Source organism: Cervus elaphus, chromosome 33 (assembly GCF_910594005.1).
Source record: "Cervus elaphus chromosome 33, mCerEla1.1, whole genome shotgun sequence".
Taxonomy (NCBI): Eukaryota; Metazoa; Chordata; class Mammalia; order Artiodactyla; family Cervidae; genus Cervus; species Cervus elaphus.
Window position 1 is genome coordinate 25,730,872 of NC_057847.1, and position 23,351 is coordinate 25,754,222.

Genomic DNA, 23,351 nt, shown 5'->3' on the forward strand with positions numbered 1-23,351 from the left:
AGGCTCATCTGTCCATGGAATACTCCAGGCAAGAATCCTGAAGTGGGTAGCCATTCAATCCCTTCTCCAGGGGATCCTCCCAACCCAGGGATTGAACCCAGGTCTCCCACATTGCAGGCAGATTCTTTACATCTGAGATAGGGACCAATAAATATAACAGTGTAATCAAATACCTAAAATAGAAATTTCTAGAAACTAATAAATATCGTGTCATTTTGAGTTGGATTTTTCTTTTATTTATATTTGCAACTTTGAGTCTTACTTGGTAATCTCTGGGTAACTTTAACAAAGTTTTATAATTTGGGGGCAGATACTATTACTCATATATAATGCTCATAATGCATTATACATTATAGCATTTTAATGTTTATAATATGTTAATATTTCTATTTCATCATCACTATCCCACTCCTTGGAAGGAAAGTTATGACCAACCTAAACTGCATATTAAAAAGCAGAGACATTACTTTGTCAACAAAGGTCCGTCTAGTCAAGGCTATGGTTTTTCCAGTGGTCATGTATGGATGTGAGAGTTGGACTATAAAGAGGGCTGAGCGCAGAAGAATTGATGCTTTTGAACTGTGGTGTTGGAGAAGACTCTTGAGAGTCCCTTGGACTGCAAGGAGATCCAACTAGTCCATCCTAAGGAAACCGGTCCTGGGTGTTCATTGGAAGGACTGATGTTAAAGCTAAAACTCCAATATTTTGGCCACCTGATGTGAAGAGCTGACTCATTTGAAGAGACCCTGATGTTGGGAAAGATTGAGGGCAGGAGGAGAAGGGGACGACAGAGGATGAGATGGTTAGATGGCATCACCGACTCAATGGACATGAATTTGGGGTAAACTCTGGGAGTTGGTGATGGACAGGGAGGCGTGGCATGCTGCAGTTCATGGGGTCGCAAAGAGTCGTACACGACTTAGCGACTAAACTGAACTGAACTGATCCCATTCCAGTTCCTGTTTTCCTTGAATGAACAGAAGTAAAAGATGAGAGATTCGAGACACTAAAACAGTACCTCCTAGGGTCTTGGCTTATTTCATGTCCTGATCTCCCAGAAAAGCTCTAAGTAAGGAGCATGGGTGAAAGAATGCTAGATAATAAGAGCTAAAAGCTCACTGGTCAGCTAAGTCTTGACAAAGAGCATGTTTGAGTTTAATTAAAAATTTGCATAATTAAAACACTAATAAAACAATGTGTAAACCCTGAAAATTTTGCTAGAGCTGGCTAATACTTGCTTAAAGCTCAAAAAATTTATTAGTTGAGACAATATTTTCCATTAAAAAGAAAAATTTGCTTTCTTACTGTGAGAAAATTGAGGACAATTATAATTATAATAAATAAATGCATACATTATTTTAATATTTCATGCTTTATGCAGAATTGGACATTTCATTATTGTGATTTTTTTAAGATATCATGGCTAACAAAATGTATATGTCAACACCTGAAGTAACACCTGACTATCCATGACATATATGTCCAATTCCAATTTTATTTCCTTTCTCAATATTTCATCAAAGCTATATACAGTTTTAATAGCCATACTATCACCTGAATGCTATTAAAGAATAGTCAGATCTGCTCAAACTAAGTTTATATTATTTACCAAGGTAATGGATTCTAACTTTGAGGATGATTGCTGACCATTTATGTGATCACTAAGAGCTAACATTTGACTTATAAATTCTAATTTCATCTTCTGTACACTGATGAAAAGGATTAACAATTTTATCCACATGAAGATGCTTGTTTTGAAGGATTGATTCCATCTCTTTGAACAGTTCTTTCTCCAGTTTGCTCATGTTTTCCAACATTGTTTTGGCTTTTTCCTGAACAAATGAAAAATAAAAATAAGTAAATACACAGACACATATGTGCATGTGAATGCACACACACACACACACGAGTCTAACCAAATTCCAAATCACCTCTACAGACAAGGTTTGTTCATTCTGGTTTCAAGTTCTGGTTCAGTTCTTTAGACAAAGAAGGAATGAAATTCTTTGGGAAAAATCATTGTTCTAGCTTGAGTTAATCTATTAACCACAAACTATTAGTTATTCTTAGTAGAAAAGACAATAACAAATATGTAGTACTAGTCTATAAGCAAGAAACATCAAAGACAAATAACAGGTCAATTGAAATTTTTGTATTAATTGTGAATGGGGAAGACTACTGAAAACTGAGGCTGAGCTATTTTTGTGAATTTGGATCTTCTATTTTTAAGACCAGTATTATCAGATTAAACAAAGGAGTAGAATAGTAACATTCAAGGGAAAGAACAACTAAAAGAAAAGACATTTTCTCTATGATTCCTTGTTTCAACAAGGGGGTTAAAAAGGTCATGATTCTTATTGAAAGGAGCATTTTCAAGTTATTAATGAATTACCATCATCAGTTAGAGGGTAGGTACTGGTAGAAAAAGTATATAGGATGAGAGTTATAAAAAGTGAGCATAATTTTAAAAATTTGAACCATTATAGAGCAGAACTCCACAAAATCAGGATTCTTAACTTTGAGATGTACTTCACTGTGAAATTCTATGTAATTTTTTCCCCTGAAGAAACCCTGCATTCCATATCTGAACAAAAACTGTATTCTGTTTATAAATGGTATTAGAATAATTGGTCACCTCTTTGAAAAAGTTAGAACCCTACTTCATAACACCTGCAAAAATAAATTCCATATAAAGAACTTTTTTTCCCAAATATACATATACTAGAAGAAAATGCAGAGGTTATATTTATTTTGAGGTGAGGCAGGTCTTTTGAAGCATGAAATCAAAATGCCTTACAGTAACAAATATACTTGATTAAATTTTAAACTTTTGTCTGACAAAAAAGTTAAATTGAGATTTAAAATTTGTTACATAACAAAGTTATTCATATATTTTTTTGCCTCTTTGGGGCAAAGGGCTAAACAAGAATCACTTGAAAAACAGGCTAAGGAAAATAACAGACAAATCATTTAAGAAGAAATACCAAAGGCCAATTAACATGAGATTTTCAACTTCATTAGTAATCAATAAATGGTAACAAACTACCAGTAGAACTGACTCTCCCTAAAACACAAAAGTAGTTATTTACACAGCCAGAACTAGAACCAAACTCTTTCACACTTCTTCCCTCAAATTCTACTGTCTTTCCACTACTTTGTTGTCAATCGATATTTAATACTTATTAAATAAACCCTAAAATAGTAACTTCTTTTAAATTTTATTTCAATATTACTTGGAGAAATGTCAAACAGCAATTTTATTTAGTTTAATGGGCATTTAGTAGTAATTCTACAAAACTCACTCCCAAAACAAACAAAAAAAAAACACCTCACTCCCACAAGCAGTATTTAAGGGGAAAAGGGCGTGGACAACTCTTGAGAACTAGCGTGAGAAATTAGAGCAGTGCAGAGGCTGCTCGGGGAGGCGTGAAGGAGAATCCCTCCAGAGCAGACGTTCATGAAACACATCACTGAGAAACTTGAGCAAAGGCAGGAGGAGCCAGAGGGTTCATCATTTTTCACAGCGCTGTGCTCAGCCAGGATGAGCCACACTCATGGAGGGAATGGCACTGCTGACCCAGGGAACTGGGCCTGAGTCAGTGCACTTAACACGCTCCTAGAGCGAAACACTTGCCTCTCACTCCATACCACCTGGCTACAAAAAAAGTTTACACCGTAGGTCAGAGGTCAAACAAACTGGTCTCAGAAAAAGCAGAAGTAGTGTCAAGCGTGCGTGCATGCTAAGTCGCTTCAATCATGGACGATTCTTTGCAACTCTATGGACGGTAGCCTGCCAGGCTTCTCTGTTCATGAGATTCTCCAGGCAAGAATACTGGAGTGGGTTGTGTGATATATTTAATCTTTTATAATACTTATGTTTAAAAGTATTATATAAGCATTTATCATTTTGTAAAAAACTCATTATAATTATTATTTTAAGTCTATGGAGTGTCCAGTCACTTTCAGTTAAAATTAATCTGAGGGTACATGATCAAGAACATTATTTCAGAGACCAGGTTAACTTTCCTCCAGTAGTCTTATAATTTTTGGTGTGAGATACACTAACCAAGCTACTTAAACTCTCCAAGTTTCAGATTTATTAGGAATCAGCAAACAAAAATGGATAGAAATGGGTGAACTTAATTCAGATGACCATTATATCTACTGCTGGGGCAAGAATACTACAGAAGAAATGGAGTAGCCCTCATAATCAACAAGAGTCCGAAATGCAGTACTTAGCTACAACCTTGAAAAAAGCAGAAAGATCTCTGTTCGTTTCCAAGGCAAACTATTCAACACAATTCAAGTCTATGCCCCAGCCACTGATGCTGAAGAAGCTGAAGTTGATCAGTTCTATAAAGATCTAGAAGACCTCCTAGAATTAACACCAAAAAAAGATGTCCTATTCATCATAGGGGACTGGAATTCAAGAGGGAAGTCAAGAGATACCTGGAGTAACAGACAAGTTTGGCCTTGGTGTACAAAACAAAGGCAAAGCCTAACAGAATTCTGCCAAGAGTATACACTGGTCATAGCAATACCCTTTTCCAACAACATAAGATAACAACTTTACACATGGACATCACCAAATGTCAATATCAAAATCAGACTAACTACATTCTTTGTAGCCGAAGATGGAGAAACTGTATACAGTCAGCAAAAACAAGACCTGGAGCTGACTGTGGCTCAGATCATCAGCTTCTCTTGGCAAAATTCAGGCTTACACTAAAGAAAGTGGGGAAACCACTAGGCCAGCCATGACTTAAATCAAATCCCCTATGAATATACAGTGGAGGTAAAAAATAGATTCAAGGGATTAGATTTAGTAAATAAAGTGCCTGAAGAACTATGGACAGAGGTCCATAATATTGTACAGGAAGCCGTAAACAAAACCATCCCAAAGAAAAAGAAAAGCAAGAAGGCAAAATGGTTGTCTGAGGAGGTTTTACAAATAGCCGAAGAAAGAAGAGAAGTGAAAGGTAAGGGAGAAAGGGAAAGATACAGCCAACTGAATGCAGAATACCAGAGAATAGCAAGGAGAGACAAGAAGGCCTTCTTCAATGAACAATGCAAACAAAAAGAGGAAAACAACAGAAGAGGAAATACTAGGTATCTCTTCAAGAAAATTGGAAATATCAAAGGAATATTTCATCCAAAGATGTGCACAATAAAGGACAGAAACGGCATAGACCTAATAGAAGCAGAAGAGACCCAGAAGAAATGGAAAGAATACACAGAGGATCTGTTCAAAAAAGATCTTAATGACCTGGATAGCCACGATGGTGTGGTCACTCACCCAGAGCCAGACATTCTGGAGTGTGAAGTTAAGTGGGCCTTAGGAAGCACTGCAGTCAATAAAGCTAGTGGAGGTGATGGAACTCCAGCAGAGCTATTTAAAATCCTAAAAAATAATGCTATCAAAATGCTACACTTAATCAGTCAGTCAGTTCAGTTGCTCAGTCATGTCCAACTCTTTGCGACCCCTTGGACTACAGCATGCCAGGCCTCCCTGTCCATCACCAACTCCCAGAGTTTACCCAAACTCAAGTCCATTGACTCAGTGATGCCATCCAACCATCTCATCCTCTGTCCTCCCCTTCTTCTGCCTTCAATCTTTACCAGCATCAAGTCTTTTCAAATGAGTTAGTTCTTCACATCAGGGGGCCAAAGTATTGGAGTCTCAGCTTCAGCATCAGTCCTTCCAATGAATATTCAGGACTGATTTCCTTTAGGATGGACTGGTTGGATCTCCTTGCTCTCCAAGGGACTCTCAGGAATCTTCTCCAACACGACAGTTCAAAAGCATCAATTCTTCAGCGCTCAGCTTTCTTTATAGTCCAGCTCTCACTCAATATGTCAGCAAATTTGGAAAATCCAGCCATGGTCACAGGACTGGAAAAGGTCAATCCTCATCCCAAGTCCCAAGAAAGGGCAGTACTAAAGAATGTTCAAACCACCATCTCCTATGCTAGTAAGGTTATGCTCAAGATCCTGCATGCTAGGCTTCAGCATTACATGAACCAAGAACTTCCAGATGTGCAAGCTGGGTTTAGAAAAGGCAGAGGGATCAGAGATCAAATTGCCAACATTTGCTGGATCATAGAGAAAGCAAGGGAATTCCAGAGAAACATCTACCTCTGTTTCATTGACTATGCTAAAGCCTTTGATTGTGTGGAGCATAACAAATTGTGGAAAACCCTTAAAGAGATAGGAATACCAGACCATCTTACCTGTCTACTGAGAAACCTGTATGCTGGGCAAGAAGGAACAGTTAGAACCTTGTATGGAACAACTAACTGGTTTAGGATTGAGAAAGGAGTACAAGACTGTTTATTGTTACCCTGTTTATTTAACTTACATCAAGAACACATCATGAGAAATGCCAGTCTGGATGAGTTACAAGCTGGAATCAAGATTGCCAGGAGAAATACCAACAACCTCAGATATGTAGATGATACCACACTAATGGCAGAAAGTGAGGAGGATGAGGGTGAAGGAGAAGAGTGAAAAAGCTGACTTAAACCTAAATATTAAAAAAATTATGATCATGGTATCTGGCCCCATCACTTCATAGATGGGGAAAAAGTGGAATCAGGGAGAGATTGCCTCTTCCTGGGCTTTAAAATCACTGCGGGTGGTGAGTACAGCCAGGAAACTAGAAGACGATTGCTTCTTGGCAGGAAAGCTATGACAACCTAGACAGTGTATTAAAAAGCAAAGACATCACTTTGTCAACAAAGGTCTGTATAGTCAAGGCTATGGTCTTTCCAGTAGTCACGTGTGGTTGTGAGAGCTGGACCATAAAGGAGGCAGAGTGCTGAAGAATTGATGCTATCGAACTGTTGTGCTGGAGAAGCCTTTTGAGAATCGCTTAGACAACAAGAAATTAAACCAGTGAATTTTAAAGGAAATCAACCCTGAATACTCATTGGAAGGACTAATGCTGAAGCTGAAGCTCCAATACTTTGGCCACCTGATGCAAACAGCTAACTGACAGGAAAAGACCCTGATGCCGGGAAAGACTGAAGGCAGAAGAAGAAGAGGGCAACAGAGGATGAGATGGTTGGATGGCTTCACTAATGCAATGGACATGAACTTGGGCAAACTGCAGGAGATGGTGAGGGACAGGGAAGCCTAGTGTGCTGCAGTCCATGGGGTCGTGAAGAGTCGGACAAGACTTGGCGACTCAACAACAACAACAACAACAATGGGGGTATTAACAGTACCTACCTGATAAAGTGGTTGTGAAGATTAAATTAAATACCCCATGTAACATTACCATGGTGTTTGGTGTTTAAGTGTTCAATAAGTCTTAGCTATTGTTATTATGCTTAATATAATAAATTGCTCTAAAAAATTCAAACTACATTCTTAACCATTATTTTTAACAAAAGGTCAAAAATAATATAAGGGTTTCCCAGGTGGCTCAGTGGTAGAGAATTGACCTGCAAGTGCAGGAGACACAGGAGATGTGAGTTCAATCCTTGGGTTGGGAAGATCCTATGGAGGGGGAAATGGCAACCCCCTCTAGTATCCTTGCCTGGAAAATTCCATGGAGAGAGGAGCCTGGTGGGCTACTGTCCATGAGGTCAAAAAGACTTGGTCAGGACTGAGCAACTGAGCACACATACAAAAATAATATAGCTCTATTATAGTCTAAGCATCTAAACTATTTTTAGACCTATTTTTATATAAAGGAAAGAAGGCTGACATTCCAAAGTTCAAAATATGAATTGAATCATACTTTAAGTTATTCTTCATGATAAACAGAAAAGATAATCTAATCATACCATCTTATTATCTAGTATTTCCAAGGCCTGTTGATGTTTTTGGTAGAGTGGATGTCTTCTGTCAGGCTTGATGTTAAATTGTAGCTTCTCTTTAACTGAATCTTCAAGTTCAAATGTAGGTGAACTGGTGTCCAATAGTTGTGAAATATTTGGCACAAATATGAAAGGCTTAAAAACAGATCTAGAAGCAAAAGTATTAAGTTGGTATGTGCGACATAAAAATATTCAGCATTATTCTAAATCTTCTATGATTCCCTCTAGTTTCTACTCATCTATAACATATTGATTGTTCCTATCATACTACTTTTACCTGTACCTATCTTCCTTGGTATACTAGGATCTTCTTTTGGGGCAAGGGACATGCTTTATTTAGCCTTGAATTCCCATGAACCTAACAAAGGGCCTGGCATATAAACAGTGTCAAGTAAACTTATGGTTCATTTTGTACTGCAAACTCCACAGCTGGAGGGTACGAACAATCCTCAGTGCAAAATATTGAGGATTAGGATATGGGATGAAAATACGCAGAAGTATTAATAAAGAGTTCACAAATTTCATTCCATTTGCTTGAAGATCTCTCTAATAATATAAAGGATAAGAGATAGCACACATAAGATCATCTCTAAATGTAATGTGCATTATGTTTTATGAGAGATACCAACAATTTAAATCAAGATAGCCTGTATAATCCTACTTGATAAAGCTTGAACTATTGATATTTTAAGTTTTATATGTTTTCTAGATTATTAAACCATTTTACTCTTACTAATCATCTAATATTTAATACAGAAATCTGCATAAGAAAACCTATCTACCTTCTTTTCTTGACAATTTTAAATATATTTGGGGAAAGAGGGGATAGGAATAACTGTGTACCAGAAACAATAAACATTTTCATCCCGTAAGAATGAGAACAGTTATATAACACATATGCAAATGGCAGACTAAAACCTGAATAAAACATCCAGTAGAAAATTTTTGTCATATTGGTGCAACAAAAATTTAGCCTGACAAAATCATGACCAGACTAATGACTCTACCCTATTCCCTGCCTGGTTGATAGTATTTGTGACCTTACCTCTCAGGATGAGGAGTCCCTGTAAAGAAGTGAATGCAAGGAAGGTTGGAATCTTGAGGTAAAACAGAAACCATGCTTGCAGTGGTCAGGAATTCTCCCTCCATATTAATGCCACTTGATTTATCTCGGAGAACTTCCACCATTGTTTCGAAAGTTATATTTCCTAGGGAAATAAATTTTAAGACCATCAAATACATACACATTTGCAAACTGGTATCCTGCAATTATGAACTGCTTTCTCTACTGATAATATTTAACATGAGATACTGGTTTAGGTATTAAGTAAGACTGACTATAAGCAAATCTTGTATCATAACTGTTAGACTCACTGCGCTGTCACAAGGAAGATATTTTTTTAAATATAAAATAAACAAAATTTCAAAACATTATAACAGGATAAATCTGTTATCTCTTAAGAAGAAGAAATCAATAATACAAAATACACTCAATCTCACTGCCCTTTCAAAATTTTTTAAGGGTTATGCAGTTAGCAATTAGCTAACAATGTCAATAATTATTATCTGAGGCTATCCATTCTAGGAACCAAATATTAAGAGAATATTGTGCTTAGTTTCCAACATTACAAGAGATGATCTTTACAAAATAACAAATTATTTTTCCTGTAATAATTTCTATGTCTGACATTAGTACTCTTTTATGAAAACCTGAGTGGGAATCAAGGAGACAAAAGACATTATTGGCTAGCGGAACTTGTATGTACATAGTTCTGTCAGAATACTTCAAAAATCTAAATGTCCATTGTGCATGATAAATATAAATGCATTATATTCTGTTTTCTGCTTTCATAGGTAAAGTTTGGTATTTTAAGGAGTTTTTTTGAGAAAAACAGAAAAAAAAATCTATTTTATCTTTTTACCAAACACAACATGTCCATGGTTACAGAGAACCTCAGAATCCCGTATTTGGAAGGCATTTCCACCAAAAAATTTAAAAAGCCCAGCCTGCCTTCAGACAGCTCTGCTTCTTTCTATACACGTTTATATGACTTAGGATCTCTCATGACAGGGTGGATAACCTTACCCCTCCACAATGCAGTCCTCCAAGAGTAGCCAAAATATCTTCTTCTCACATGATAATGATTCTCGTTTCCAAAATTTATGACTCTCAATTTTCCCTGAATCACATTAAAACTCCTTCAAATTAAAACTTCTACCAAACTTAACTGAAATAACACTTTCCTATCTTTCATCTGCATTGGTCCTATCTTTTGTCTATCTCTGCCATTAGACTATAAATTCTTGATCTTTTGTCTGTATTGTTCCTATCTCTGCAAGTAGATCACAAATTCTCTAAAGACAAAAATGGGATTTTCTCTCTTTAGTTCTTATTCATTCAACAAATTTATTGAACATCTATTAAATGCCAGGCATTGTCCTAGACTATGGATAAACACAGTAATCTAATTTACACTTGGGTTTACTTAGGAATTTAATATTTGATAAAATTGGTTGGCACTTCAAATCAGTAGACAAAAGATAATTCATTTAAAAAGTGGTGCTGACAGAAAACTCTACTCAATACTGTATAATGGCCAATATGGTATGTGTGTTTGTGTATATATATATATATATATATATATATATATACACACACAGACATATAACTGATTCACTTTGCTGTACTCCTGAAACTAACACATTATAACTATACTCCAATAAAAATTTTTTTTTTTTTTTTATTTATTTTTTTCAGTGGGTTTTGTCATACATTGACATGAATCAGCAATAGATTTACATGTATTCCCCATCCCGATCCCCCCTCCCACCTCCCTCTCCACCCGATTCCTCTGGGTCTTCCCAGTGCACCAGGCCCAAGCACTTGTCTCATGCATCCCACCTGGGCTGGTGACCTGTTTCACCATAGATAATATACATGCTGTTCTTTCCCAACATCCCACCCTCACCTTCTCCCACAGAGTTCAAAAGTCTGTTCTGTACTTCTGTGTCTCTTTTTCTGTTTTGCATATAGGGTTGTCGTTACCATCTTTCTAAATTCCATATATATGTGTTAGTATGCTGTAATGTTCTTTATCTTTCTGGCTTACTTCACTCTGTATAATGGGCTCCAGTTTCATCCATCTCATTAGAACTGGTTCAAATGAATTCTTTTTAACGGCTGAGTAATATTCCATGGTGTATATGTACCACAGCTTATTTATCCATTCGTCTGTGGATGGACATCTAGGTTGCTTCCATGTCCTGGCTATTATAAACAGTGCTGCGATGAACATTGGGGTGCACGTGTCTCTTTCAGATCTGGTTTCCTCAGTGTGTATGCCCAGGAGTGGGATTGCTGGGTCATATGGCAGTTCTATTTCCAGTTTTTTAAGAAATCTCCACACTGTTCTCCATAGCGGCTGTACTAGTTTGCATTCCCACCAACAGTGTAAGAGGGTTCCCTTTTCTCCACAGCCTCTCCAGCATTTATTGCTTGTAGACTTTTGGATAGCAGCCATCCTGACTGGCGTGTAATGGTACCTCATTGTGGTTTTGATTTGCATTTCTCTGATAATGAGTGATGTTGAGCATCTTTTCATGTGTTTGTTGGCCATCTGTATGTCTTCTTTGGAGAAATGTCTGTTTAGTTCTTTGGCCCATTTTTTGATTGGGTCCTTTATTTTTCTGGAATTGAGCTTCAAGAGTTGCTTGTATATTTTTGAGATTAATCCTTTGTCTGTTTCTTCATTTGCTATTATTTTCTCCCAATCTGAGGGCTGTCTTTTCACCTTACTTATAGTTTCCTTTGTAGTGCAAAAGCTTTTAAGTTTCATTAGGTCCCATTTGTTTAGTTTTGCTACCCAAAGCAATCTATAGATTCAACGCAATCCCTATCAAGCTACCAACGGTATTTTTCACAGAACTAGAACAAATAATTTCACAATTTGTATGGAAATACAAAAAACCTCGAATAGCCAAAGTAATCTTGAGAAAGAAGAATGGAACTGGAGGAATCAACCTGCCTGACTTCAGACTCTACTACAAAGCCACAGTCATCAAGACAGTATGGTACTGGCACAAAGACAGAAATATAGATCAATGGAACAGAATAGAAAGCCCAGAGATAAATCCACGAACTTATGGACACCTTATCTTTGACAAAGGAGGCAAGGATACACAATGGAAAAAAGACAACCTCTTTAACAAGTGGTGCTGGGAAAGCTGGTCAACCACTTGTAAAAGAATGAAACTAGAACACTTTCTAACACCATACACAAAAATAAACTCAAAATGGATTAAAGATCTAAATGTAAGACCAGAAACTATAAAACTCCTAGAGGAGAACATAGGCAAAACACTCTCTGACATAAATCACAGCAAGATCCTCTATGACCCACCTCCTAGAATATTGGAAATAAATCCAATAAAAAATTTTTAAAAAACAAGTGGTGCTAAGATCATTGGGTAATCATTTGAAAAGTGATAAAAAAAATAAGTTGGAATCCTAATTCATATGTTATTTCAGAATAATTCCAGAAGAATTATAATATAAATTTTAAAAATAAAACTATAAGATGTAGATAATCATTTCTGGTACAGTGGAAATGGCCTTTCTAAAAGCATGACCTCAAAGATAAAAACCATATAAGAACAATTCTGCATGTGACATTTTATTACTAGCTTTCTATTTATGCCAGCTATTCTTTTTCCCCTTTTATCCTTTCTTGCTTTAATTTTTTTCAAGTCTTTATTATTCTATTTCTACCATGTTAGCTTGTTTGTACATTTCTTCTTATTATTTTCTCTTGACTTTATATATTACAATCTGTCTTAAATTAGTTCTTCACCACTTAGTTAATACAAGGACCTTGTAACACTTTTACTCCAATTACTGCCTCCTGTCTTTTGTGCTATTTCTCATATATTTAATTCTACTGTATTCATCTGGGTCTTTGAAAAGCAGATGCCAATTCTATGTACAAAGCTTTTGAGAGAGAGAACCAAATTTCAGTCTGGCTTCAATAAACTTGGCTTGATGATTTATATAATTTTTTTAAATACACAAAGGCTTGTTTTTTTAACTTTATTTCGTATTGGACTATAGCTGCTTATTTAACTTATATGCAGAGTACATCATGTTAAATGCCAGGCTGGATGAAGCACAAGCTGGAATCAAGATTGCCGGCAGAAATATCAATAACCTCAGATATGCAGATGACACCACCCTTATGGCAGAAAGCAAAGAGGAACTAAAGAGTCTCTTGATGAAAGTGAAAGAGGAGAGTGAAAAAGCTGGCTTAAAACTCAACATTCAAAAAAACAAAGATAACGGCATCCAGTCCCATCACTTCGTGGCAAATAGATGGGAAACAATGGAAACAGTGGCAGACTTTATTTTTTTGGGTTCCAAAATCACTGCAGATGGTGACTGCCGCCATGAAATTAAAAGATGCTTGCTCCTTGGAAGAAAAGCTATGAAAACATAGATAGCATATTAAAAAGCAGAGACATTACTTTGCTGACAAAGGTCTGTCTAGTCAAAGCTATGGTTTTTCCAGTAGTCATGTATGGATTTGAGAGTTAGACTATAAAGAAAGCTGAGAGCCAAAGAATTGATGCTTTTGAACTGTAGTGTTGAAGACTCTTGAGAGTCCCTTGAACAGCAAGATCAAACCAGTCAATCCTAAAGGATATCAGTCCTGAATATTCATTGGAAGGACTGATGTTGAAGCTGAAACTCCAGTACTTTGGCCACCTGATGTAAAGAACTGACTCATTGGGAAAGACCCTGATGCTGGAAAAGATTGAAGGCAGAAGGAGAAAGGGATAACAGAAGATGAGATGGTTGGATGGCATCACGGACTCACATGAGTTTGAGCAAGCTCTGGGAGTTGGGGATGGACAAGGAAGCCTGGCATACTGCAGCTGCAAAGAGTCAGACACGACTGAGTGACTGAACTGATAGCCAATTAACAATGTTGTGATAGTTCAAACTCAGCCATACATATACATGTATCCATTCTCCTCCAAACTCCCCTCCTCTTCAGGCTGCCACATAACTGCACAGAGTTCCCTATTCAGTACAGTAGGTCCTTGTTGGTTATCCATTTTTTTTTTATCCATTTTAAATATAGCAGTGTGTAACTGTATAAAGATTTTAGGAGGGAAAATGCCTATGAGAGAAAATGAGAAGTAATCCAGACTGCAACTGAAGTCTGAACCTGGGTTTAATAGAGAGGGAAGAAAGGTTGAGTGAAAGTGACCTAGACTAACATGCCATCTAAGGAAAGTTTGCAAGGCTCGCAGGAAGTCCTTGACCCAAGGTCAGCCATCAGAAGAGTTCAATGACCCCAGGCATGGGCCTGCCTTAGTCTCCCTGATGCTTTCAGTCATTAACCAGGAGCAGCCTTCAGGAAGCATAGCCTTGGTACTATACAAAGTCAATGCACAACAGAACTTGAGCACAACAAGTTCTTGGTCATTGGTTCTTGCACAACAAGAACTTGGTCATTGGTCATTAAATTATTTTAAACAGACAATATTTAATTAGTTTTACCCACACATTTACTGTTTGTTTTACTCTTCATTCACTCTCAACCACCTTACTTCTAAGATCATTTTTTTTCCTGAAGAATAACTCAGTATTTCATTTAGTACCAATTGATTTGCTATTGTCATTGTTATTCAGTTGCTAACTTGTGTCCAACTCTTTGCAACCCCATACACTGCAGCACACCAGGCTTGCCTGTCCTTCACTATCTCCTGGAGTTTGCTCAGACTCATGTCCATTGAGTTGGTGATGCCATTTAATCATCTCATCCTCTGTAGTCCCCTTCTCCTCCTGCCCTCCATCTTTCCCAGCATCACGGTCTTTTCCAATGAGTCGGCTCTTCACATCAGATGGCCAAAACAATGGAGCTTCAGCCTCAGCATCAGTCCTTCCAATGAGTATTCAGAGTTGATTTCTTTTAGGATTGACAGGTTTGATCTCCTTTCTGTCTAGGGGACTCTCAAGAGTCTTCACCAGCATCACAGTTAGAAGACATCAATTCTTCAGCACTCAGCCTTCTTTATGGTCCAACTCTAACATCCATAAATGATTACTGAAAAAAACCATAGCTTTGACTATATGGACCTTTGTCAGCAAAGTGATGTCTTTGCTTTTTAACACACTATCTAGGTTTGTCATAGCTTTTCTTCCAAACAGCAAATTTTCTTTTCATTTCATGGTTACGGTCTCTCTCTGCAATGTTTAGGAGCTCAAGAAAATAAAATCTGTCACTGTTTGCACTCTTCCCCATCTATTTGCCATGAAGTGATGAGACTGGATGCCATGATCTTAGTTTTTGGAATGTTGAGTTTTAAGTCAGCTTTTTCACTCTTCTCTTTCACCTTCATCAAGAAGCTCTTTAGTTTCTCTTTGCTTTCTGCCTTTAGAGCACTATCATCTGCATATCTGAGGTTATTGATATTTCTTCTGGCAATCTTGATTCTAGCCAATTGGTTAGTGATGAATTCTCTCAAATTTTAGTTCAGCTTCATTTCTGGAGTATATTTTCACTGGATATGGAATTCTAAATTAGTAGTAATTATTTTTCTCTATCACTTAAAAGGTGTCATTTTACAGTCTTCTAGATTCTTTCCCTTCTGTTGAAGGCAAAGGTTTTCTGCCAGTGTTATATTTGATGCTTTAAAGGTAATATATATTTTCTCTCTGACTGCTTTTAGGATTTTCTGTTTATTTCCCTCTTCAACAATCTTATTGCAATAGGCCCTGGTGTGGTATCCTTTTATTTATCCTTGGGATTTGTAGAGCTTCATTAAACTGTGACTTGCCGACTTTATTAATTTGGGAAAATTCTTGGCCAGTATCTCTTCAAATCTTGCTTTTTGCCCATCCATATTCTTTCTCACCTTTCCTATTGGGACTCCAACTACATACATGTTAGATCTTATCAATGAGTCCTATATGGCTTTCACACTCCTGCCTATATTTTCCAAAGCCTTATCTCTGTTTCAAGCAGAAATTTTCTACTGATATTCCAATTCACTAATTTTTTTTCTTCTGCTATGTCTAATAGGTTATTATACTGAATTCTCAGTTATTATAAATTTACAGTTCTAAAAACTAAGATCAAGCCATCCAGTTTCATCACTTTATGGCAAATTGAAAGGGAAGAAAATGGAAGCAGTGACAGATTTTATTTTCTTAGGCTCCAAAATCACTGCAGATGGTGACTGCAGCCATGAAATTAAGACACTCCTTGGAAGGAAAGCTACGACAAACCTAGACAGCATATTAAAAAGCCAAGACATTACCTTGCCAACAAAGGTTCGTCTAGTCAAAGCTATGGTTTTTGCAGTAGTCATGCATGGATGTGAGAGTTGAACCATAAAGAAGGCTGAGTGCTGAAGAACTGATGCCTTTGAATCTGGTGCTGGAGAAGACACTTGAGAGTCCCTTGGACTGCAAGGAGATGAAACCAGTCAATCCTAAAGGAAACCAACCCTGAATATTCACTGAAAGGACTGATGCTGAAGCTGAAGCACCAATACTCTGGCCACCTGATGCAAAGAGCTGACTCACTGGAAAAGATCCTGATGCTGGGAAAGACTGAAGGCAAAAGGAGAAAGGGGAGACAGAGGATGAGATGGTTAGATAGCATCACCAACTCAGTGGACATGAATTTGAGCAAACTCCAGAAGATAGTGGAAAACAGGGAAACCCGGAGTGCTGCAGTCCATGGGGTCACAGTCAGACACAACTTAGCGACTGAACAACAGTTATTTTATTTCCATTTGGTTCTCTTTCACAGATTTCAGTTCTCTGATAAAATTCTCCATCTTCTCATCTAGTTTTTTTTAACATATAAAACATATTAATTTTTAAGTCTGTATCCAATAAAACTAATTGCAGATAACCAGTGGGTCAGTTTCTACTGTCTTTCTCTTGATTTTCAGTCATTTGGTCCATTTCTTGGCATGTCTGATAACTTTTTAATTAAATGTTGGACACTCTAGATGAAAATTTGTAGAGGTTCTGCATGATATTTTCCTCCACAGAGGATTTAATTTTCTTCTGGCAAACAGACGGAATATACGTAGATTACCTATTGATCCAGCTAAGACTGGTCTATTCTCTGTCCATTCTTACTCCTAATGTACAGCCTTTCTGGGGTTTCAACTGAAAGCCTAGGGTATTTCTCAGGCCCCTTCTTGGTTGTTCATCAAATCCAATTTTTGTCCCTAAGACCTTGTAAGACTGCCAAAATCTCTACTTAACTTTTTAAGGTCTTAGCGACTACTCATCCTTTTTTTTTTTTTTTTTCCATTTATTTTTATTAGTTGGAGGCTAATTACTTTACAATATTGTAGTGGTTTTTGCCATACATTGACATGAATCAGCTATGGATTTACATGTGTTCCCCATCACAATTCCTCCTCTCGCCTCCCTCTCCATCCCATCCCTCTGGGTCTTCCCAGTGCACCAGCCCTGAGCACTTGTCTCATGCATCCCACCTGGACTGGTGATCTGTTTCACCCTTGATAGTATACTTGTTTCAATGCTGTTCTCTCAGAACATCCCACCCTCGCCTTCTCCCACAGAGTCCCAAAGTCTGTTCTGTACATCTGTGTCTCTTTTTCTGTTTTGCATATAGGGTTATCGTTACCATCTTTTTAAAAAAAGATGGTGACTATTCATCCTACAGTGTCTCATCCTACATACACACTGCATAGAAGTCAGCAACTGCTATAAGGAGAAATTGTGACATAGAAGGTCAGATTCCTCTCAGAGTGCAGATGGTCTTTTTCCAATCTCCTGGATCTAGGCCCCTCATGTCCTAACTGTTTTGGGTATTCACCATGCCTTCAAACAGTGGTTTTATTCTTCCAGCTTTTATATTTATTCTTGGGAAGAGGCTAGTCCAGTACTAGCTACCCCTTGTTAACCAGAAGCAGATGTTCAGCTTTGTGCTTTTAACCAACTCAAATTTTATGCCTTTCATTTATTAAATATGTCTCTTTTCGCCCTCAAGTAGTATCAATTTCTTAATAACAGTAATGAATATGGTAGATCCATATTGTAACAAGTATATTTAAAAAAACACAAAACATAGAGTTCCTGCCATCACATAAAATATTTTCAGACGTTTATATGTGTTTAATTATTGCATTAAAATTAGTCCTAAAGAAAAAAATAACTTTCATTTAACACAGTTGGTTGACCACAGGTATTTGTTTCTTCTCTTTCCAAATCCTACTACAATGACAGCAAAGGAATAAAAAAAATGAAACTACTTACAAGGACAAATAAAGCATGGAAAGCAAGAAATTCCCCCTCATTCCCATGATATATGGGAATAATTAAAAGAAAAAAGTTTACATCAAGTCTGTACCCAAATTGTGATTGTGACATTTTAAATTAAAATAAAATTGATTTCCATATAAAACAATATAGTGTTCCATCCGCAGTTAATCACTCAAACTACCAACTGCTTTATGTTAATAGCAAATTTTCACTTTCTCCATAACATAGCTATGACTTCAAATTCAAGAAAAATAATGTATAGATAATTTGTTACAGGAGCAATACCTTTCTGTTAATTTAGGGAAATGCAGGGAGAAAAAAAAAGTATATATCTGAAAACAATCCTTAATAATAAAACTAGACAATAAAGCAAAAGCCATCCACACCTATCAGATACATAGCTTCTGTACCCAGTGAGATTTTAGAATGATTCAAACATAAATTCCTATAAGTAGCAAGTTTTGATGAAAACAGTGTTGGAACCATAACACTGAGATAAGACAGGTATTATGAAAATGTTTTCTGTATTCAAAACCTACAATTCTCAAAATGAAAGAAGGATTTACATGATCACTTGAGTAGGATAGCTATAAGTAATCCACTAGCAAGCATTGAATAAGTACTGAGACTGCAGTGGTAGGGTTCACTAAAATGAATGCAAAACACAGGGTACAATCTCATTGCAATTTAAACTAGTCATTTAAAATACATAAGTGAATATAGATACAATTTGGACATACATGCAGCACAGTTAATAGCTACCAGGTAGGAAGAGCTGGAAAGAAGAGAAGTAGGCTCCTCCATCTAGAAAAATCATAGGAAAAATTAGCTATAATATTCTAGTAGACAATTTTCTATAAAAGCACTGGGAAGACATTTATTCCTTTGGCAAAGCACAGAAAGCTGGATGAACTGTACTTCATCCTTGGAGGAAAAAGAAGTTTCATGTCAGATGCATCCATTACTATACTCATGTATGCATTTCAAATCTATAATTCAGTCATTTTGTTAAATATAATAGAATTTATTATTATAATGCAGTGGCTAATTGATTTATAATTTTTTTCTACCTATTTTTTATTCCTTTTATCCAATCACCCTAAACCTTACAATTCTTGACATTTTTCTCTCTGGCTTAGTTATGTGTTGATAGTCTTCATTTTTTCAGAATACCTGCTAATTTTATGTCCTAACCCTTTAGGTTTATTGCCATAAAAAAAGGACACAATAATGATCATTGTTAAACTCTCTGAAAGTTAGATAGTGTGATTCAATTTACAAGCCTTTGTTAACAGCAACAAAAAAACTTACCAAGTGTACATATACACTAGTGCAGACACTGAACTAGGTGCTGAGAAAAGTGTAAGGACAAATAAGAGTCTTTTTTTTTTTTTAAGTTTCATACAGGAGATAAGTGAAGAGCACAAACATAGTTTTCTCATTTGTAAAATGAAGATAATACCTACTTATCATGGTTGCTTAAAGAAAATAATATAATCACTTAGCAGTGTCTAGCCTCTGATACACTTTTTAAATAAACAGGAGTAGGTACTGTTGCAACCATTACTCCATCTCTACTTTACAATAATAGTCACCCTAAAATAAAAATCCTTAGAGTAACATATTTCAGCATTTTCTACATATCTATCCACATGGGAAAAGAGACACTTCAAATAACCTACTTATAAAATGACAACCTAACATTAAGAAACTTAGAGGAAATTTTTCAAATGATAAGATGTTCTTCTGGAAATTAAAAGTAAGGTATTAAATACTTGGAAAATAATGACATTAAGGCATTCTAAAAACATTCTGTCACGAACTTTTTTCTGCTGTGTGTGTGTGCCCATTTGTGTGTTTAGTCACTCCCTGGTGTCCGACTCTTTGCCACCCTAGGGACCACAGCCAGCCAGGCTCCCCTGTCCACGGGATTCTCCAGGCAAGAACACTGGAATGGGTTGCCATTTCCTCCTCCAGGGGATCTTTCTGACCCAGCGATCAAACGTGGGTCTCCTTCATCTCCTGAACTGGCAGGCAGGTTCTTTTACCACTGAGCAACCTGGGGAGCCCCATTTTTCTGCTATACGTATAATTAATTTGTTTAATGAATACCTGAGAAGCAAGTATCAATCACTGACTGATCTTTTCTCTGAGAAGTTGCTTTCTGACTGATTTATAGAACCACTTTATCTTTCAAGTGAAAGAGTATATATCAGTCACATATTTTTGTTAGTGAAAAGAGCCTTTTAGCATTTATCTGCCACCCAATTATCTTCTAAATAATTTTCATAATTATTGGGGGGCAGATAAATAATTTGGGGGTAGCAGATAAAGAATTTTTCTGGAATTATTTGGAGGCAAATAGACAAGACAAAGAGCTCTTGTGACTCAGACAGTAAAGAGTATGCCTGCAATGCAGGAGACCCAGGTTCAATCCCTGGGTTGGAAAGATGCCCTGGAGAAGGAAATGGCAACCCACTCCAGTACTCTTGCATGGAGAATCCCTTAGACAGAGAAGCCAGGCAGGCTACAGTCCAGGGGTCACAAAGAGTCAGACACAACTGAGAGACTTCACTTTCACTTTCAGACAACATAAAAGTAGCACAACACATGCACATGCTTTGACCCCACATCCTACTTTGAGGAAATTTTTCTAAGAAAATGGTCATGGATGTGAAAATAAATAAGCTATAAGCATGTTGTATAATTTTCAGTAGCGAAAAACTAAAAACAATCTAAGTAACAGGAAATTAGTTAACTAAAGTATAATTCATACAATCAACCTTTACAATAATAAAATACAGCCATATGGAAATAAAAATATACAAAAATAATAGAATACCATGTACCTGTTAAAAAAATGAAAAAGTTCAGTACATATAAAAATAGAATGATATACACTACCGCTAACTGGAAAAAAGTTATGTGCAGAAAAGTATGTGCGGAATGCAACCCTTTTGTAAAGCAGAGAGTCAAGAATACCTATATATAATTTCATTAAGCATACAACATCTCTGAAAGAATACACAAGGAACTGCCTATAGGAAAAATAACTGAATAGGGGCCTGTTAGAAGGGAGACAGGAGTAGGAAATGGCAACCCACTCCAGTGTTCTTACTTGAATAATTCCATGGACAGAGAATCCTAGTGGGCTAAAGTCCATGGGGTTGCAAAGAGTTGGACATGACTAAGTGAATAACCCTTAGAAGGGAGACACTTCACTTGGGTACCTCTGAATTTTGAATCATGTGAATATATTTATTTTTATAAGTAAAACAATGCTGAAGAATTGATGCTTTTGAACTGTGGTGTTGAAGACTCTTGAGAGTCCCTTGGACAGCAAGGAAATCCAACCAGTCAATTCTAAAGGAGATCAGTCCTGAATATTCATTGGAAGGACTGATGCTGAAACTGAGACTCCAATACTTTGGCCACCTGATGCAAAGAACTGACTCACTGGAAAAGACCCTGATGCTGGGAAAGATTGAAGGCAGGAGGAAAAGGGGACAACAGAGGATGAAATGGTTGGATGGCATCACCTAGTCAATCGACATGAGTTTGAATAAGTTCCGGGAGTTGGTGATGGACAGGGAGGCCTGGCGTGCTGCAGTCCATGGGGTCACAAAGAGTCGGACATGACTGAGTGACTGACCAACCCTCCCTCAGATAACTATAAATGTGGGACAAAATACACCGAAGGCTTTTTACTATAAACAAAAGCAGGAAAATTCTGGATGAGAAGTGACACTCGAAAGACGGAATTAAGCACAGAGTAAATGTCCCATTTTTGTTATAGCTTTAGCTTGATGGAAGGCCATGGTCAATGCTGTGCAATAGAAAACCTTAGCCTTTAAGATCTGAGGTACCAGAGGCCAATGGCAGGTACTAGAAGGTGAAGAGAGAACTGCAGAAAGCAGATACTTATAGAAAGGAACCGCCAAACTCTTTGTTAAGGAAAAAAAAAAACCAACAACTCTGCCCAAATCTCCATCTGATTCATGAATTAGTATATGAAGGGCCAGAATGATCCTCATTCTAAAAACATAAGAGCTGAACCGGAATTTGAGCTGCTGACCAAGAGACAGACTTTGCAGATTGCATACAATCAATTAAATTGCTAAATGAAGAGTTACTTCTTCTTAGGTGAGTTTTGGTAATTGGTGGCTTTCAAGGACTTGGTTCATTTCCTCCAAGTTATTGAATACACTTAGAGCTGTTTAGAGCATTCCCTATTATCTTCCTAATGTCTACGGATATATAGTATCTTTTTTCTGACATGTAACTTGTGTTTTCTTCTTTTTTTCCTTTGTCAAGCTGTCTAGAGTATATCAATTTATTAATTTTTTCAAAGAACCAGCTTTTAATTTGATCTATTTTTGCCATGGTTTTGTTGTTTTCAATTTTATTGATTTCTGCACTTTATGATTTTCTTTTTGTTCTTTGCTTGGGAATTTTTGGTTTTCTTTTGTTTTAGTTTATTAAGGTGAAAGTTTACATTGTTGATATGAGACTTTTCTTATTATCTGATATAAGCACTTAATGCTATACATTTTCCTGGAACCAGTACTTTTGCTGCATGCCATAAATATGTGATTTTCATTTTATTTCATTCAAAATATTTTCTAACTTGAGATTTCTTTTTTGACCCATATATTTAAAGTGTGTTCTACAATTTCCAACTATTGGGAGATTTTCCAGATAACCTTATGTAATAATATGCACCTAATAACAGCATTTTAAAATACATTACCAGTTTTTAAAATACAATACAAGACCCAGTTACCGCCTCAGTCAGTCTCTGGCATCAGGAAGCTTCCATAGCCTCTTATCTTTATCCATCAGAGAGCAGACAGAATGAAAACCACAATCACTGAAAACTAATCAAACTGATCACATGGACCACAGCCTTGTCAACTCAGTGAAACTGTGAACCATGTTGTGTTGGGTCACCCAAGATGAAGAGGTCATGGTGGAGAGTTCTAACAAAACGTGGTCCACTGGAGAAGGGAATGGCAAACCACTCCAGTATTCTTGCCTTGAGAACCCCATGAACAGTATGAAAAGGCAAAAAGATAGGACATGGAAAGATGAACTTCCCAGGTCGGTAAGGGCCCAATATGCTACTGGAGATCAGTGGAGAAATAACTCCAGAAAGAATGAAGAGATGGAGCCAAAGCAAAAACAATACCCAGTTGTGGATGTGACTGATGATGGAA

At 36.9% G+C, this 23,351-nt stretch overlaps 1 protein-coding gene across 1 annotated transcript in view; it reads right to left on the reverse strand.

The window, feature by feature from the left end:
* Positions 1-826: 826 nt before the first annotated feature.
* The window catches only part of SCRN3 (secernin 3), a 36,745-nt gene continuing 14,220 nt past the window's right edge, over positions 827-23,351 (reverse strand). The window contains exons 6-8 of the mRNA XM_043894189.1: positions 8,869-9,031; positions 7,791-7,971; positions 827-1,832 (exon numbers count right to left, since the gene is read on the reverse strand). Coding sequence (XP_043750124.1) covers positions 1,662-1,832; positions 7,791-7,971; positions 8,869-9,031 — 515 coding nt within the window. The 3' untranslated portion in view covers positions 827-1,661. The remainder of the gene's footprint in view (positions 1,833-7,790; positions 7,972-8,868; positions 9,032-23,351) is intronic.